At 38.4% G+C, this 19704-nt stretch overlaps 1 protein-coding gene across 2 annotated transcripts in view; it reads right to left on the reverse strand.

Annotated features, from left to right (window-relative positions):
* Positions 1 to 1074: 1074 nt before the first annotated feature.
* LOC146168531 (uncharacterized) overlaps positions 1075 to 19704 on the reverse strand; it is a 68789-nt gene continuing 50159 nt past the window's right edge. For both annotated transcript variants that reach the window (XM_083388836.1, XM_083388833.1), the window contains 34 exons: positions 19156 to 19390; positions 18763 to 18905; positions 18060 to 18287; positions 17496 to 17718; positions 16779 to 16850; positions 16508 to 16632; positions 15949 to 16117; positions 15447 to 15622; positions 14921 to 15094; positions 14370 to 14610; positions 13909 to 14061; positions 13690 to 13787; positions 12925 to 13120; positions 12403 to 12650; positions 11400 to 11604; positions 11112 to 11209; positions 10328 to 10442; positions 9915 to 10046; positions 9309 to 9526; positions 8820 to 9003; positions 8278 to 8528; positions 7964 to 8018; positions 7402 to 7580; positions 7107 to 7202; positions 6750 to 6930; positions 5958 to 5995; positions 5692 to 5811; positions 5386 to 5493; positions 4872 to 5000; positions 4757 to 4796; positions 4067 to 4299; positions 3624 to 3752; positions 2985 to 3137; positions 1075 to 1438 (listed from right to left, as the gene is read on the reverse strand). In XM_083388836.1, coding sequence (XP_083244962.1) covers positions 1322 to 1438; positions 2985 to 3137; positions 3624 to 3752; positions 4067 to 4299; positions 4757 to 4796; positions 4872 to 5000; positions 5386 to 5493; positions 5692 to 5811; positions 5958 to 5995; positions 6750 to 6930; positions 7107 to 7202; positions 7402 to 7580; positions 7964 to 8018; positions 8278 to 8528; positions 8820 to 9003; positions 9309 to 9526; positions 9915 to 10046; positions 10328 to 10442; positions 11112 to 11209; positions 11400 to 11604; positions 12403 to 12650; positions 12925 to 13120; positions 13690 to 13787; positions 13909 to 14061; positions 14370 to 14610; positions 14921 to 15094; positions 15447 to 15622; positions 15949 to 16117; positions 16508 to 16632; positions 16779 to 16850; positions 17496 to 17718; positions 18060 to 18287; positions 18763 to 18905; positions 19156 to 19390 — 5262 coding nt within the window. In that variant the 3' untranslated portion in view covers positions 1075 to 1321. The remainder of the gene's footprint in view (positions 1439 to 2984; positions 3138 to 3623; positions 3753 to 4066; positions 4300 to 4756; positions 4797 to 4871; positions 5001 to 5385; positions 5494 to 5691; positions 5812 to 5957; positions 5996 to 6749; positions 6931 to 7106; positions 7203 to 7401; positions 7581 to 7963; positions 8019 to 8277; positions 8529 to 8819; positions 9004 to 9308; positions 9527 to 9914; positions 10047 to 10327; positions 10443 to 11111; positions 11210 to 11399; positions 11605 to 12402; positions 12651 to 12924; positions 13121 to 13689; positions 13788 to 13908; positions 14062 to 14369; positions 14611 to 14920; positions 15095 to 15446; positions 15623 to 15948; positions 16118 to 16507; positions 16633 to 16778; positions 16851 to 17495; positions 17719 to 18059; positions 18288 to 18762; positions 18906 to 19155; positions 19391 to 19704) is intronic.

Raw genomic sequence — 19704 nt, forward strand, 5'->3', positions numbered from 1 at the left:
AAGGGTCTCAAACGGCGTTTTGGTAGAATATTATTTGCACGTACGCCAAAAGTTTATTTATCAGGCCATGTCCCTCTTTACCAAGGACAACCCTCCCACTAAATGTATTAAACTAATATTTCAGTTAGGTATTGGTGCACGGCATCGAACGATAACCTCCGATTTCCCAGGGTTATTTTCTAACGCTTGTTATGACGTAGCCTTGTGACGTCATTTCTAAAATAAAAATGTTTTTTTAGGTTGGTTTGTTGTTGCCTTTGTCATGCATTGGCCACTTACCTGAGATATTGTTGGATTTTCAGATTATATAGATTACGTACACTGAGTTTATTTCCCATAGGCATCTTTGCCGCTTCATGTTTTAATATTTCAAATAAAAAGCATGATAAGAAATAAATCCATTGTAGGCTATACGGTAGACTTGGTCAAACATTTTAATCTTACTGAACGTTACGTTGATTTTTTGTAGTTACCTCGATAAACGTCTGAAAACCGTGGTATTTTTCGTGTCATTGTTGTTGACCGCATATAATGAAAGTGTATTTGATTACAATAAAAGTGTATTACTGATCTAAGATAGAACATTGACATATGGCAGTATAACTGTACAAATTTGGCTTCGTATTTAGCAGTTTGAAATTAGAAAACCGACATCCATATGTAGGTTAAATATTTATATTGGCGTCAATCATTCTATCACGGTAAGACAATATCCGACTTCTAACATGTCACCGTTAAAAAATACCACTTCAAGTAACAATCATTCTAATCTTCCCGTACAGTTTGTAGAAAAATAAAACTTGTAAAAAGTATTTTGACTTTGAAATCTGTTACTTTTCGCTTACCTTAAATTCATTTCGCAGTTCGAAATGCTTTACCTTACATTAAGCCGTCAACCTACAATATAACATTCGTACACTTGGTGCAATATAACCTGTTGCCATTCTCGCGTGGCTTAATTCTCGTTTAGGCTACTATTTTAATAAAAACGATGAATTCCTATAATCATCAAGTATTTCTTTTTCCAATTTAGTCACAATTAACGAAGCCTTTAAAATCACAACCTCGTTTCAAAATGCTTTTGCATTTTATTGCAATGAAGATAAAAAAACGAACAAATCAGGTCGGGTCAGGTCAGGTCAGGTCGTCGGGTCAGACACGTTAATACGCAATTACGAAAAACAACAGTAAACAACAACACAATAATAATAAATTTAAAAACTTCAGACATCGCGCGAATTTCTTCTTGCGAGGCGAAATTCAGGTCAGGCGGTTCGGTCCGTTAACAGGTTGGTCGGTCCGGGCGAAAAAAATACGCAAATTAATTTTTGGGCGTTCCGATGATCGCCGCGTCTTTGGGCTCGTTGCCAAAAGCAACGCCCAGTCCTTTCTCAACAGCACGCTCGATACCGTGTGCCGACGCACGCACTTTCACGACCTGAACGACAAAATCAGTTAGTATTTTACTTCTGTAGATAGCTGTTGCGGATCGAACATGCATTATTGCTGCAATCGACAACGGACAAAGATTTGTTGGGTCATGTATTTAAATTAAGATATTTTTACTACTAATAAAATAATAAAAATCCCTTCCACAGACTACATAATGTGGAAGGTGAAACATACATAGACACAATGTGTATTCGGTGATCACTGAAGTCGTACTGGACAACGATAACGACACCAGTATATATTACACAAGACGCCTCCGGAGCGGCTTACCGAAATCACTCAACACGTTCAGAATTATAGCAAGCAAGGGCCAGGCTCGAAAAACAAGTAGCCTGCGGTGAGGTTCGAATTCATGACCTCCGTCCATACAGGGGCCGTCGCCCTATACCAACTGAGTTACGCAGGCCCAGAAGGGATCAAGTCGACAAACAAAAAGAATTATCTCCTGCTGCACCTGTTCGTAAATATAAAATCAATCGAGGGGGGTCAACAGCCCGCACGACAATCCTGATAAGGCTGAGTGATTTCGGGAAGTTTCAAAGGTATCTCGTGTATCCTATATAATGGCATCGTTATGGTTTATCAGTACGACTCCAGAAGGACTTGATCAAAGAATACACATTGTGTAAATGTATGTTTCAGTTTCCACATGGTATTGATGATATGTAAACAAAAGAAATCCCGGAACGACTAGATTGGTTTATGTGCGCTCCACAACATAAATGTGTCTCTTACAATATTATTATGTAGAAATAAAGCTTGGCATATACCAATTATTACATGGTTTTAAACAGCGACGGCGATCTTTCTCTGAACCTGTTTACTTAATATATCCTCCTTTTTTTTTGGTTATGGTAATTTTACATTTCATTGAAAATTCATGTATATCTGACAACTTTGCCTAAAAAAAAATCATTTTGGATATAGGTGCTAAAACTTCTGCCAAAGTAAATGTTTTGCAAATTGCATTGTATTTGTAAAATTAAATTTAAAATCCAATTAAAACAAAAAGTACGAGGGGCTGTAAACAAGCAGTAACATTAGTTTTTAGGCACTAATGGATAATAACCAAGTTAAAGCATTGCACTCTGTGCAATGCTTGTGATAACTTTTGTTTTAGGCATTGCTGAACAAAAATGAACGAATTTTACTTGACCCGTCTTGCAAATGCGGCATATTCATAAACATAAACTTAGTACATACGCTGTTATATAGGTCTTCCCTATTTTCATCGCAAAAAAAAGGATAAAAGTACAAACAAAATGGTTAAACAAAATAATGTATTACCTCTTTTTAGACAATTTAACGCATGTACAGGAAATGTTACAGCAAAAAGACATACAAACTAGTCAAATTAATTTGGCAGAATCACACATGAATATTTTTTTTTATTTGGAAAGGAAGTGAAATGCTCCTAAAAGCCGACAAATGGTAAACCTAGATAACCACGCTCTCTATATTAATATAATATAAATATTACGTGTTAGCAACATTGTTATTACGTTATGTCAACTTTGGTTATCAGCCCTTACCGTCATCTTAACGTCGTCGAGGCCGAATCGAGAGAGGGCGTTTCGGATGGCTTCATCGACCATCGTCGAATCTTTTGTGACGTCATCTATTTCGAGTAGACGTACGTGGTAGTCGGCGTCAGTTTTCCATGACGTCATGACAGCAACGGTTCCCTTAGGATCCAATTAAGAATCGAGTTAAATTTTGTGAAAATTATTTGTTATTACCTTAAATAAGTGAACTGTTTTTCTCGCGACGCCTTTGGAAAAGTTTGCTGGACCATATAATACGAATTTTACCAAATTATTTTCATTTTTTAGTTTGTTTGTATAATAAAATTATAATCAAATCAGGGGTAAGTAATAATTTCTGCAAGCACTTGATTACCAAGTGAGTTTAGATACGAACCGAAATCTCTGTGCCACGCCCTTGGAAAATTAAAACGACGCACCAGGGTCTCGCGACGCACCGATTAAGAACATCCGCCTTAAGTATTGGTATTACGACTGTTTTTAAGAAGCTAAGGCAAACTGGTTGACAGGAGTTTTAGGAGATTTATCTTACCTTTCTTATGATAGGTTTGCATAATGAAATGAAATTAAAAGACGAAATACAACAGTTTCCTAAGTTATAGAGCTCAACATTGTTAAAACACTTACCGAGTTTCTAGTTACACTGTCTTGATCGGCGTCAATCTTGGCTTGGAAAGGTGGCACAACATTCCAACCACCGCACGATCCTTCAGCGTTGCAATCGCACCCAGTTATGTTGACAAATGTGACGCTCTTCTACAGAGGACAATTGGAAAAATTGTTGAAAAAATATCAGTTCAATAAACAAAGAACTAAATTTGTTGCCGTTAACTTTAAAGTAGAACCTTTGACTTGGGTTTGAGCGTTTTTATACTGTAAGTATGTATGCAACAAACTTAATTTATTTTGCACTCCTTCAACTTAGTCACAGAACGACAACATATTGGACTTTTTCTCAGGCAAGCCAGCGCTCCCCAAACTTGTCACAACCGCTAGGTCCGCAATTCAGCAATTCATACGAAATTAGTGATACCCTTTTAAGTAAAGTACAGTTTAGTTGCATAGCATACCTGAACGCCACCGGGGCATGTGGCGGCCACGGAGAAGTTGTGGTAAGCGACGGCCGAGCAGCAGGAGCAGTGACGTATGTAACTGCCAGTCGGCTCGTGGTAGTGGGACCCGCTCCCGCACTGCCCCACGCAAGTGTTCAACACCACGGGCTCGTTCGTTAAGCAACTCTGAACGGAATAGTGGCGCGGCGCGCTCGGCATTGCGTCGCATTGCTGCAGAGGAAGGTGGGTACCTGGACAGCGCACAATGTACAATTATGCAAAGTTAGCTTGCATCATTTTTATTGCATATGACTCGCGAGTTATTGAAAAGGTGGTGCCTTTTTCCCCTGTTTTGTTAATCATTTATCAGCGTACGATTTGTCCTCTTTTAAATGCACGAATCGTCTCCCGGAACTAGACAACCGCTCAGTCGAAAATTATTCTTCTATTAATTCTGGCGTTGGTAAAAAATATTTGTTTTATATCTGTGAGCGCTTATTAAGACCTCTTGTTATCCTTAGATGACGGATTATCGTCGTTTTTTAACAATTTTAGGTAAACCGCGCAATGAGTGAGAAAATCATGTTTAATTATTTGAAGGATTGATTTAAATGTTATGTGTGATTTAGGCAACATATGTCTTAGTTTACCTGTGTCACATACTCATTCAAAACGACTTATGGTTGGCAACAGAAAATTTAAACTCACATTGTGCACAACAGCCATCTCCGTCGTAAGACACCAAACCCTGAACAACAAAACAATTGGTTGAAAATTACTGCCAAATGTATTCGTAAAGTATACGTGTCAAATTGCAACCAACCTGTTGAGCTAAGCACGCCGTAATATTGACTGTCGGACAAATCGCCGTGGAATGCAAGCCAACCGCATAACCCTTGTCATTCGAAATGCACTGGAATGCGTTGCACCTTTGACGATATTTCTGCCCAATCTATTTTAAACGTAGATATTTAGTTAATACAACGGCTACGCAATATTTTAGTGTCGCACGTTTCACATGGTATAACTGTTTTAAGAAATTAATTCAACATAGTTGGCGTGTCCGTTTCATACAGTCATGAGTATATTATTTAAACCGATCTCAATCATATCGCATTACGTTCATGCGTTTTTTAGTAACCGTTAGGCCTTGTCGTGAAAATAAAATATATTTTCCTTGTTAGAAAACTGTTTTAAAGTTTTTGTTAAACAACATTTTTAAGTCAGTTTTTTCTAAAAGTAGTGTATTAGTGTATTTTCTTTTTAAATAACGTATTTACAAAACATTGGACTAATGTACGGAAATTGGAAAATTTCAAACAGCTGAAAAACTTAACCTGCAAACTGATTGTATGGTTAGCACCCTGGTCCGTGTACGTTATATTGCATTCCGTCGCATGGCAATCTCCACAGCATCGCCCTGGTGTGTCATGACGTTTGTAGCCCTGCACAATTTGTATCAATTTTAAAGGAGTGTCTTTAAAACCGTGGTAGGTCATCCTCTAAGAAAACTTTCACGATAAACCTCTTTAAAAGCCACGTTTTAATGAAGCGATCAATGACTTTGGTATTAATTATCCTACTTATGTGCTTAGAACAAGGCAAACTATTTTTTTGAGGTACTTATCGCACATTGTACTCACATGTGGGCAAGGCAAACATTTTGTAACGGTACATTGGGAAAAGTAGAATCCGTCGTGTCCCTTGTGGTGATGACACTCGCACGATTTACAGTCGTTCACTCTCCAACTTTCACCAGGGAACTGCAACAAACAAATGCAAACTCTGCGCTATCACATTATGCAAAAATTACTTATAAAAAAACAGTTGTTTGTGTAGTTTAAACATAATATCGTTAATAGAGATTGTTTCAAAACCAAATTTGTAAATAAGGAAGGCTTTCACAAACCTTGGTTGTATTGTTCTCGACACATACCGCCCGTTTCTCTGTTAAAAAAATAGCGAAGCAATTAAATAAGTCGTTAAAGTCAGGTTTAGGGACCCAGTAGTGAATTGAGCTTGGCTTGACTTTATACTGCATGACCAGTAGCACATATTTTGCGGTGATCACGGATTTTGTTAATTGAATAAAAAACGTATTTTTATATATATTATATATATCTATATTCTTAGCAGGGGGCACCAGGTTTGGAATTACTGAAGTCATTGAATTGACTTCAGTGCACTTAAGTCACTGTTTTTAAATGACTTTGCTTGACTTAGGTTGTTTTACCAAATTTAATTGACTTGACTAAAGCCTTTTGGACGAATGACATGTCATTATCAAGTTTTGAGAATAAATTAAGTGTTACTCTTCAAAGTTTATCTCATGAGTTTACCAATTTTTATACTTTAACAGGTTATTTTTATGTCAATGACATCACTTGAAATTTACTTACTCTCATAATCACCTGACTGGGAATTCACTTGGTATTTTTGCAAAAGACTAGAGTTGGAATAAAGTTATTTTTGAAATGACTTGACTGTGACTTAAAAGTGATTTCAAAATGACATGTTTACAACACTTGGGGACTATGCTTAACTATAATGATATAACTTGACAAAACAGGCCGGCATCTTTTGTTACTGCTAAGTATGTTCGAACTGGCTGCAAAAAACGGTTTGTGCAAAAAAGGAAAAATTACGTGAAAACGTACATTACTTGTCCTCTGTTCTCTAACGACATCGCAGAATCACTCACCACAGGTACATAACACGCAGCACCCCTCCTCGCGACAGAACGTGTGGTGCGTATTGTTCTCGCAGCGCTCGGTAACTGGTTTGCAGTCCGGGCTCTCTGTCGTCGCTACCGGTACGCCGTTCACGAGCCTACAAGTGCCATTCTTGCAGTGCTTGTGATCCACAGACCACGTTTCCCCCACCTGTTCAATACGACATACGTAGTTTAAAGAAAACGGTTTATTTTGGAATATGTTCAAGTCCTTAAGTTGAGTAAGGGGAGGGATTTTGCGTTAAACTATATTCTTATTATTAGGTTAATTTAATTTATGCAACACAGAACGTAAAATTTTTTTTTTAATTAACAAGTACGACGTACGTTGTGATAAGTTAGATTGCCATGTTCTTTGATGATGCACTGTTCCTGTACACAGCTGGGGCAACATTGCTTCGGAACTTGCTTTTTGCGATGACCCTTTAAAGACACAGGACAATCGTAAAAAGACACAGGACAATTTGTTTGCCTTAAACAATTAGGCCTGCAATCTTAAATTTAAAAACAAAAATCTTTGAACATCTCTTAATGAATTACAAACGTGTAGAAATAATAAAACGTAACAGAATGATTATGATAGCTTAGCTGACCTTTGTCAAATTTGGAAAAAAAAACTTACCGGAGGGCAATGTGTACAGTTTGCGCTGAGATCTTTGCATTTGACACTGTACCTCATGTTGTCTTTGTCATAATTACAAACACAGTCGAAGCAAGGAAATTCCGGAGACACCCAACTTTCACCAGGCTCCTTCATTATAGTTTCGCCTCCAAACGGGACAAGACAGGCTTTGGGCGGCTCTAAATGGTCAGAGAGAGTGTGAGAGTCAGAGAGGCATTTGAAGATGCTGTAGTGTATAGTGTAAAACAGCACCGAAAATTTATTGGATAACTAAGCGAGAATCAATATGCCTGCTTTTTGTATACCAACTAGGAAAAGAGATCCATTCAAAACATGCACTTGCTTAAGTAAATGAATAATCGAAATTTTAAATTAATGAGCAGTTGCGTGGCCTCTTCAAAGTTCAAACAACTATTGTTGGTCAGCCAGAAGGTGTTATATGGCAGTAGAATTAGTGCGAATTGACTCACGGTGATGAAATATAATCTAAGTTGTTCTTTGACAAATCAACATGTTTCTAGATGCCTAAAAAAGTATTTGTTAGAAATAACTAGGAGCTTACCACATGTTACGACAGAACAGTTGCAACTGTCGATCGTCGTTACCGTGGTGAGGTGCTGAAAACAAAGTTATAAAGTAATTTAACTCGCCATGAGGCATGACGTGAAATAAACCCTGAAAATGCTGCTGATTCGTCTGATCTCTAAATAAACCAAATTTTGTCATATGCTCTTATTAAAGTAGTTAATAAAGTAGAAAGGAATGATCGCCAAAAATGCTCTATGTATACACTCGTATTGTTGGTTTGACATCGATTTTTTTTTTAATTAAAAAATAAGAGGCGAATCAACAACTATATGCTAACAGGCAACTTACCGGCTCACAATGGACCGTATGGTTGGTGCATTCTTTGCACACGCACTCAGCCCTCGGGCAGCACTCGGTGTGGACGATGGTTGGAACGTAGGGCGAGTGGCAAGTCACCGAGGCCCTCTTGCAAAGCGACAGATCGCACTCGCAGGTGTACACAGGCTGGCAGCCCGTGAAGGTTGCGTTCCTGCGTTCCACCTGGCCATGGGGGCACGTTTGGTCGGGACGAGTCGCCGTGCAGTTGGTGTAATCGCATTCTATTGACGCGAAAACATACGTTTCGTTTGGCAAAAAAGGAGAATTCTTTGTGGGCGATAAAAACGCTTCATTTAAACAAAATATTATTTAAATGGCATGCGTAAATTTGTACGTGCATCTCGTGTATCTTTATGACAGTATATAAAAAATATATTTTGTTATGTGGTTCGAACATTTTCGACCTCGCAAACAACGTAAAAATTGTTTTAAAATACTTTTAGCGATGAAACAAATAGTACCTACTGTATAAGTTACCCTCCCAACTCTCTTTTACTGTAAATCAGTCTTACCGCACGTGTAGTTGGGACAGCACGCGTCCGAGCCCGGCAGAATCTGCGCCTTTTGGCAGCTGCCGCACTGAGGCATTTCAGGCACGTGATCGCATCGACGAGGGGAGCAGGAGGTGTGCAAAGTGTCCGGCTGGCAAATGCACACGTCGCAGTGTCGGCCGACAGGCACCCATGCCTCAGTAATCTAAACAACAAAATGCCTTGCTTAATTCAGTATCGTCGACAAGGGGATGGTTTGTTTAACGAATAGTTTGATTTAATAATAACTGACTCTACAAGTCAATAGTTAAATGTACTGTGGGTTACGTTTTTGTGGTTATCACTTCCGTGTTAAAGTTCATGAGATGGGAGAGTTTAGTAAATCTTCTCTTCTGATGTTTCGAAATGAGGTTTTTCACTCAAAAGTGAGTGTGTTAACAGTGAATGAACGCCGATGACATTTGATTCAGTGTCCGGTTATTACACCTATTCATTAAAAGCTTCACTCACGTTTCGATATTTATGCTCGTGGTGGTCGTAGCACTTGAAGCAGACTTCCTTATCTTGACACTTGCCATTGATGATCACCTGGCCTTGGGGACATGTCCTAAAGCAGCCCTCTGCCTTCTCAGCCATGTGACTCGACCAGTCGCTATCAGATTCACACGTATCCTCGTACGGCGTTCCTCTACAGGCGTCGTACACTTGATCAGGCGGGCATTTCAGGGCTGTAAAAATTTATTATACATTGAACAGTTTAACCAACTAAAGGTGTGTAACAATTGTGAGATGAAAGCATATCCAGTGTTCTAATTACCAAGTTGCGTATCGACTAATAAGCGCTTCATATACTTAACAAGATATATATACTTACTTAACAAGATATACATAGATATATTTAACTGCGTTATAAAATCTTATGCAAAACTAAAATGGCGACTCGAAAATTTGTTTTTTCTAATTGGTCATTGCAAACGAATCGTAAGTAGGCATGTATAAATAGAGTTAACGTTATGCGGTAGGACGAAGTATACTTTAAAACATCAAAAACAACAGGAATTACAGTAAATAACCCAAAGTTAAAGTAAAAATGCCGTGTTGTTTTGTTGCACTTACGACAAGTGCTGCTGTTGCGCCATTCCACACAAATATCCACGTGACGACACGCCTCAGCAAATGAGGCCACTGAATCGCAAGCCTCGTATCGCTTGGTGCAAGTGTCAGCAACGCATGCATTAAAGTAGCGTTCTGTAAAGCAAGGTGTATGACAGAGTTATTGCTGCAATCTTGGTGTATACCAGTAATAATTGTCTGCGAACTACTGGGTTACAGTGTAACAGAAAGAGGACACACCGCTTGAAACAGCTATAACGTTAAAAAGAGGTATTGTCATGGTTAGCTCTCTTGGCCGCTTTCTTGAAACAATATAAACAATATAAAGTTTCAGTGTGCTAACTAAAACAGTTATGTATGTAGTGTGGCTGGTGTTGCCAGTATAAGTAATATGTGTATACTCTGCAAATGCTCACCGAAATCTATGACGCGACGGCATTTTTCAAACCCAGGCCAGCTTTTGATGATTTCACAGGCTGGATCGGAGTTTCGAACGCAGGCTTTAGCTGCCGAAAGCTTGGTGCAACTTGACTAAAACAGTGTATTTTGTATGTTTAGGGTTATAATAAGCATGTCAATCAACATGTGTTATTAATTTTAAATTAATTTCCACATTATCCAGTCCATCAACAGGGTTGTATCACGCGTTAGTGTTTCCGTGGCCTCGACATTTAGGGGCTGGCGTCGTTTTAAAGATTCGCATTCAAGCTAAAGTGAATTGAATACAATTATCTCAAAATGCATTGTCTTTTTCACTAAAAACTTTATGGGCCTTAGGATAAAGTTTAGGAGACACATTTATTTAAATCAGGGGTTCTTGATCGGGGTGCGTGGACAAGTATTGGAGGGTCAATGAAGCACCAATTGAAATCTTGATAATTGAAAAATGTAATAATTGAAAAGAAAATAGTTCAATTCAAAAAAAAAAGCTTTGGCTCCTTCTTAAATGTACTACGACTTCATTTAAGTTTTTAGACTTTCATTTTAAGATTTTAACTGAAAACAGCAGTTTGTTTTATAATTTATGCCTTTTTTGCTATAATTACATGCTGATTGTAGTCTACGCAAACTAAAAAATTAAAAAAAAAAACAGATCTAAATGCTGATAACAACACTCATTTTTAAATCATAAAGTAAGAATATTAAACCACTTTTTTATTGTCAGTGTATTAAAACAATAAATAAAATTACAGGCTTTACCGAAGGAACTGTCCAGTTGAAACCAAACTCAGTTACATCGTGAACAACTTGGTGGTTGGTCAACATCATGTCGTTACTTCGAGATTTGTCGCAGTTCCCTGAAAATAATTTTAAAAATATGTTTAACTGTATGAGATAAAAAGTTCAATGGAATGTTTGTTGATGAAATAAATCTTTATGAGCCCAAAACTCGAGAACTTTCATTTTTAAGCATTCTTGCCATACCTTGACCAAATATGTGATAAAACTTCACTACTATTCAAAATTTGTGAATATTCAAAGACTCACCGCACATTCCCTCTATCCTGCTGTCCCATGCGTGAGCAGAGAGCGAAACGGTTAAGGAATGCTCGGCAGGAGTGAACTTAACCTCAAGGCCAATTGTGGAAGCGGCGAACACGAATCTTCGTCCACCCACTACCTTTAGGTTGACTTCAGATGAAGCCACGCCTTCGCCGTAAGGGAAACGCAGCTGGATTCCTTTGTATGTCGCCTAAACAAAACAACATACTTTGGTTAATTCCATTAACGGGACAAATACGAATTGCTTTATAATGACATTATTACTTTATTCAAATTTGTATGTTGCTGAGTTTGTCATATAGGATGCAACCAAATATATTATTTTGTTTAATCGGCAATTTTTAAATCTAAATATAGCTGAGGGTTAATATATTTAACGTTTTACCTATAGTTGAGATTTATATATAGGCCTACTTGTAAAGCTATACAACTTTTCCCGCGAAAAATAGTAAGGATGTCAGATAACTATTATAAATAGTCCAATGATGTCATGACTTACGCAATTGCTTGAATAAGTGCACTTAAGTCACTATTTTCCTAAACGAATTGACTCGACATAAAACATTCAGGCAGAATGGCTTGACTGTCATTTTAACCATTAATTTTACTTTAGACTTAAATTTATCTGCGTTCTTAATTGTAACTTGTCACCCTAGTACCTTGCTAATTCATTTTTTTAGTGGTTTACTACGCAGAAAATAATTGCTCAGAATCAAATAAATTTGTCAGCAAAGTTTTCAAATTGGTTTTGTTAACTTGACTTGAAATAAGCCTTATACTGGTACTCAGTACAACTTACTGGGTTTTAAAATGACTATAGACAGCAAGCGTGTTCTGTTGACAAATTGGCCTTACCTTTATTTGACGAAAACATGCTCAACCGACCTCTTCACAGAAACCCAAGCAAATCTATATTCTATTGTAAGCTATACGTTTCGCTACATGTACGATATAAATATACTTGAAAACAAAAACAAACAGTGTTTACCGTAAGATCACTGTTCAACTCGTATCGTCGATTTCCCAAAACAACTGTAACTCCGACAACGCAGGACGTGGCCTCTGGGAAGCGGGGGTCGCATTCTCCGCTGGTTTGGATCACCTCGAACGCCGAGTCTGGGTTGACCAGCGGTGAGGATCGAGCCACGATGTTCTGACATCCGGGACTACTCGGGTAGGAATAGTAGAGGCCGTCGAACGTGTGGTAACCGGGGTCGCCAGCCACGTTGCAATAACCTGAAAAAATATAAGTTTGGTTGACCGAGTGTAAGGATTTAGGGCAGATTTAACAAGGCTTTTTTCGTTCACAAACAAAGTATTGCCGATCTTATTATTCATCTTGCTTGCACAAATGTATTGCCAACCGAACAACAAATGTTTACCTAAACTTTGCCAAAGTTTGGATCACAACCCCTATGGTTTGACTGTAAATTCCATTAAACGTACATTGAATCTCTTTTGTAATTCTTGTGGTGTTTACATACGACAATTCCCTTATCCGATCACTCACATTGACATTCCCACTGACAGTTGCACTTGTTGTCGTAGTATAACACCGGGGTCATTCCGTTTTCGCAAGAGGGCCGGTGAGTGTGGTCGCACAGGAGTCGCTTGTTATGCAACGCCATCGTCCCGTCCTCGGTACAGATCAGATAAGAGCAACGGTCGTTGGTGTCGGGAAATACCATTTCGCCCTCTTCGTATTGCTATACATCATAAAGCAATAATACATAATATGTAAAGTATTTTGATTGGAACAGTTTGGGCACACTGTTTACAAAAAATCGGGCAAGACTTTGTGGGGAAATATTACTACCCGGCACGGCCTTTGACTTACTTTTATTTATCTTGGAACGGTATTTTAATCATAAAATTGTAAATAAGCTTACTGTTTAACTTAAACACAAAATTCTCACAACTTTGCAAAAATATGAAAAAATAAGTCAAACAATTGTTAGGTTAATTAATTTCTGCAGTGTTTTAAACATGTCATTTTGAAATGCCTAAGTTCCTGTAAAGTAATTTGTTACATAGCCTAAGTCCTTTTAAAAAATATTTTTTTTTAAATCTCAGTCCAAGTCATCAGATGCCCAAGTCAAGAAGTTATTTCTGCAGCAAGTCAACCCCAAGATTTTTACACTACACAAGCCAAGTTTACCGCAACGACTAAAGTCAAGTTCAGTCATTTTAAAAGAGTGACTTGGTTGCACTTCGAGTCATTGTCTTAAGTCATTACAATACTAAATTTCTGTTTGCGGTTATTCACAAAAATTACCTCAGTTTTGGAAGTTTGTTGATCGTAATACATACAAACAACTGCTGCGGTTGTGCCTGGCGTTGGTGTAGTTGTCGGTGCAGGTGTGGTCACGGCACCTAGATTAAACACGATAGGAATTATTTGTAAATATAAAATAAAATGTTACACAGAATCCTGCCATTTTGTTTCGTTTGGAATTATCAAAGGTCTAAATAAATCTTGAAATCACGCTCGCACCTGGCGTACTGACTGTAACAGGGGGCGACACGGTTTCTTTAGTTGTTCCAGTTGTTGTCGTTTCGTTTTCCCTGAGCGTCGGTGATGTTTCAATGCGTGGTGTCGTCGCAATTGTGGTCGGTGGAAGTCCTGCTTGCGTTGTAGGCTGTACAACTGAGGCAATACGAAGAAATAAACAATCGACCGCTTTAAACATTGCAGTGAAACTTTGTATGGACTTTTCTTTATCTTAACAACTCTTCTACATTGCTGTAAATATTGTTTTTATGGAAAAGCATCTTGGTAGCCTATTGCAAAGTTGTAAAAAATTCGCGATTAGCAAAAATAACACATTGTTTAGTATAGGTTAAAGAGTTATAGATTATAAACATTTAGGAAAAATCACTATTACCTGCAACAATCTTCAGATCTAACACCTTAAACAGTTTTAATTCACGCCCGAACCATTTGAACAGACTTACTTCGCCCGTAATGGACGCACAGCGAAGTCTTGACCACTTGCTTGGCAAGTTGTACGGGCGTTTCGTGGGGCGTGACGTTCAACTTTTTCTCGCTGGTGCTGGGTGACGTGAGCCGTTTCAGCAGGTTGGTTCGACTGTCCTTCGTACCGAATGCGAGAAAACTGAAGCCCTGTTGCTGAAGGACATTGACCGTGCCTTGAACAGCCCCGTTCGTGTTGCGCCCGACGATGGAGACGACAATCTGAAGGTATACGATGGTATTTAGAAGGGTCTGGGAGGACTTAGTCATAAAGTTTCTTGCTTTTGCTAAATTTTAGAAACAAATGTGATTTCTACAACGGATTAAAGTTGTTGACAATATTTTAAATAAAACAAACGTTACTTGAGTTTTTACATTTTATTTTAAAGACGAAAACTTTACTTGGTTGAATAATGACAATTTAATTTTAAAAAGAAGTTTATTGTAAGAACGACCTGCTTACAACCAAGGAAATTTCACACAATTATTGTAAAGGCGTATTAGCCAATATTACCCTGACCACTGTATTCACCTTCTTCACTTTTTGGTGACGTGAATTTACACTTCTCGTTTTCCTCGACAGTTGCTGGTACACTTTGTCCAGGGCCGTCGCCACGTCACTAATGCCACCGCCAGCGTTGAAACGTATTTCGTATATGTCGTCCATTATTTCGGTGAAGTTACTCGTCAATCCCTTGCCATTGATCTTTAGAAGGTAACGGTAATGTTTTTAGATTTCGGGAATCCTGTCTTAAGTCGCTTGATATGGTTGAAATCTCAGTACAGTAAGACCCCAAACAGGTTAAAAAATTAAGGCGTACCAAGAAGCACGTTTCGGTTTGTACTTATATTGTGATGAAATATTATTTTATGTGCCACACGCGACAGATATCGTGCAGTGTTAATAGAATCTCTTTCAAGTAAAGTTCTATGTACAGTGTCGGTTCAAAAAAATATTCTTCAAACCAACGAACAATATACATACTCGCTATTGGCTAAGCTAAACAAATAGAATATTTATGAATAAGAAGCCAGCTTGCCCACGTTATTTCAATTACCTGTGCACCGTCGGAGTTGAATGCCACCACAGCCACTCTAGAAGCGTCCGGTCCTAGCCTGATGTTCTTTACAACGGCCGACATGAAGTTATCGAAATAACGGGCATCGGTGGGTAAAATTGACGCGTCCACGACGAAGATGAGATCCATCGGACTCAAACACTTGTACACTGGTTCTGCACACAGGATTAGAAAATCACAACATTGCAAATCTAACCTAAAAATATCAAATATACCCAGCCGTCCTAAAGTTTGAAATTTATGTATGTAATGAATATCATGTAGCACCTTTTTTTGGTTGAAAGTATGGTTGTTCATTACGTTTGAAGGTCGAAATTTTTTATTCGTGCGGATTATACCGGATAACATTTGTATGCCAAAAACCCTGTTTGACCATCAGCCGATATAAAGTTCTTCCGACAAACATTAAGCATATACTGGAAAATATTGTCACTGATCGGTAACGGCGAGGATTTTCTCGGTTCGGCTAAACATTACTTACTTGAAGAAGGAATCACTGTAGGTGGACAAGAAATGGCTGTGCAACATTCCACGCTAACGTTGTAGTCGTAACAGTTGGATCCTTCAGCGGCCGACACGTCCACGTGATAACACTGCGGGTAGTGGTTTAAGTCGCAAAGAACGTTGGATTGCATCTTGCCTTGGTTGCTCTGTATAACACACTTTCGTAAGCTTGGCGTAGTGATTTAATTTTTAGCTTTCATCTAGTACATGATTTCCTGTTGGAGATGAATACAAAAGGATACTTTAATTAGGAAAATACACGAATTAATGAAAGACAGAGTATGTATATCGATACTTGCAAAAAAACAAAAACAAACAAAAAATGGATAAAAGCTTTTCCCTAATAAAACGTTAAGTTGGTTCCTTTTAGCAAGATATTTCAATTTTTAGAACTTCTAGTTGAAATTCAAAGTTTTATCTTAATGACTGTATAATTTTGCCACAAATGGTAAAAAAGTTGTTATGATTTTATGCGTTTGTGCAGACTTTAATTTCTTATTGGTAGTGTTCTTTAAAGAAATACAAACAAAACTTACATGACATGTGAGATTGTGACCTTGGTAACCTGGTCTGCAAATACCACTGAAGTTGCTCTCATAGGACGCCCAGCGTTCGAAGTCACCCAAGTTCGACAAAGTTGGAACGTGATTACTGGTAGGCGCTGCGTATCAAAGATTTAGTTTATCAGAAATCCGCATTGCGCATTGATCGATTTTTTTATTTTAAGCTATATTTACACTTTAAATATGCACTTTAAAGCGTAATAGAAGCGTTAAGCGACGTAGTAAAACAGTTTTTTTTTCTTACTTGTCCAGTAGCACTCGCATGGTCGTGTAGTTGCAATTCCAGTCGTAAACGTTGTGATCGGTATCGAAACAGCTAAACGACACATATGCTTGTTTTAAAAGGTGAACAAATACAAATTGCTAGACAGAAAGTGGCACGGGAGTTTTATCGTAGTAATGCAATTTAAGTTCGCCGAGAACACCACCAAGACACAAATATTCTTCGGAAAAGCAAAATATTTACATGCAAGCAACGAATGTAAACGGCGTAGAACAGTGGTTCCAAACCTTTAATGGCTAACGGCACCCCTCAAAAAAAAATAGATTTTCAGAACCCCCACTGGAATTTTCGTTGAGCATTTTACTGAAATGTCACTACAAATGGAACTGGAACAACACAATCAACTTTAAACATGTGGGAAAATGTCATTTGATATAAATCGCACTAGTTGTATAAAAAAGTTTAGTAATTAAGCAAAAATCGGATTCCTAAAATACCTATCGGCACCCTTGAGCATTAGAAATAGCACACCAGGGAGCCGTGCCACCCAGGTTGAGAACCAGTGGCGTAGAGAACATCAAAACAATGTATTTAGAATTTTAACGGCGCAAATCATGTCTGACTCTACACAACAGCATTTTCAATGGTATACTGTTTCACATTTAACTATACAAACACTTTAGTCCTCTCATTACACTTCACTCATTGCACATCACGCAGGCTAAAGCTCGCACGCACTCGAATACTCAGGTGGCACGCAAACTTGGTGGCTGACCGCCGCCGTGTGGTTCTGGAAGTCAAGAAGCTCGTAGTTCTCCACGTAAGTAATTGAGCCAAACGACTTGAAAGGCTCCAGGGTTACGGGGGTGGCTGCCTGCAAACCGACCGTCACCAGGTAGACTGGCTCCGGGTGGGTTTGGGCCAAATCGTCAAAGCGACGAAGAGGTTGGTCCAGAGAGTCCTGTGCGAGTGAACAAGTTGATAAATGATGGTCTTACATCTGTATTTGTTGCGCTCTAAACTGGGTTATCTTCGAGAAATTTTTCTATTTAGCAAAATTATTTTTCTTTTACCCCATATTATAAGAAATTGTAAAGCTTGCATTAACATAAAAACAAAATAGGGTAAACTTGTAAGTTTTAAGCAATTAAAATTAATCAATGAAAAAATGACGTGGTGTCAACACGGACGAGATAACCAGATACAACGTCATCAGTTAATCCGCGTAAATCGCTTATTTATGAGGAGTCCTGAGACTTGGCAAACCAAAGAATACTCATTACTCAATGCAGAAACTCTTACCCGCGATCGAGCATCGGTTATGAGCAGCACAACCCAAGGGACATTGGGCCTTGCTCCACGGTCGCTTCTCAGCACCTCGTCCATAGCCACGCTTAAGGCACGTCCGGTGTTGGTCAGCCCGCTGCGGTCGCGCAGTTTCTCGGTGGCGGCGAGGACGCCTTGTAGCGTTTGGTTTTGTGCGAGGCCGAGAAGAATTTGTGCGTTGGTGGCGTAACTTACGATGGACACCTGTTTGAGAGGATAGTGGTTTGAAGCGAATGGGGTTTCGTCATTTACGTGTTCCGTGAACCTGTTTTGACATTTAGTCATTTCTGTAGCGAATTTTTTCTTTTTGATCAAGGTAAAGAATATCATTTTTTTTTATCAAGGTTAGAATATCAAGTTTTACATTTATGATTCTACTTGGAGAATTAATAGAGGATACCTTATTAAACAACATAAGTCTTTGGATAATAGAGCAGTCTGGTTGGTCATCATGCCATATTCAATAGTTCGACTATCCAGATACCTTATGCATGGTGGTATTAAATAGCAATAAAACGCATTTGCTTGACAGCTTTATATGTACATTGTAAGACATTACAATTGACTTTGTTAAACTAATTTTGGCGATAAAAAACAATATCGTTTGTTGTACAGTATACGTTTCACAGGCTTGTCATAATTTTCAATGCTTTGTTTAAAAATACGTTTCTCTAGTTACCCGCGTGTCGTTTGGTCCGATGGTCAACGTGGAAAGCACAATGTCCAAGAAGTTTTGTATCTTTTTAAGTCTATACGGCCCAACTGCAGAAGAATCGACCAGTATCACCAAATCATGAGAGTAAGAACATTTAGGAATTGGACCTGCGAACATAGTTATTGACAGCCCTTTAAAACACTTAACAATTCCAAACAACACAGATAATCCTAAGGTATGCAATACACTGTTCTACAAAATTGCTTGCAAAATAAGTAATGTACAGTTACAAATCGAAACTTCTAAGTCAGATATTAGAATACTTAATGCATTACTACAGATTGTAAAGCTCTACAATAACGCATTTCAAAGATTTAACTTAACTTGTCGGTTTAAAACAAAGGTGATGCTACGAACCAGGTGTTTGAATTTCGAGCGGATGAGAGCAAAGATGCTTGAAAGCGTATTCGACCGGTCTTGGATGAGAAGTGTCGTTAATGAGGTCTGACGAGTTTGCGTAGTAAGCAACATAAAGCCCAGGAACCGACGATCGTATTTGGTCGACTGGCGTTTTCATGAGTGCAATTACAGTCAACAGGCCAGGAACGTCGTTAAGATGTTCTTCAAGGCGCCGTAGCGGGGCTGTAAGATCCTTTACGTAAAAGTGCACAAGCGTAGACAAGGTTTATATATTTCGAACAAACGCTCCAACTCCCATTCGGCGAAACTTATCAACACTTCGCAGGTCGTACATCTTTCTAACGTAAATTTTTTGCTTTAATAATTTTGTACCTTATCAGTAGGGCGAATACTTTTAGACTTGTCAAAAAAAGTCAAAATTTTGTCAAAATTTACACGTTAGGTCAAATTTTGTCAATATTTTTGTAAGTCAAAATCGGACAAAAATGCACATAAATCGCGTACAAAATTAAAAAAAAAACTAAAGTCAGCTTTTTGAAATTGGTC

This window comes from Ascidiella aspersa, chromosome 1 (genome assembly GCF_963924565.1).
Source record: "Ascidiella aspersa chromosome 1, kaAscAspe10.2, whole genome shotgun sequence".
NCBI lineage: Eukaryota > Metazoa > Chordata > Ascidiacea > Phlebobranchia > Ascidiidae > Ascidiella > Ascidiella aspersa.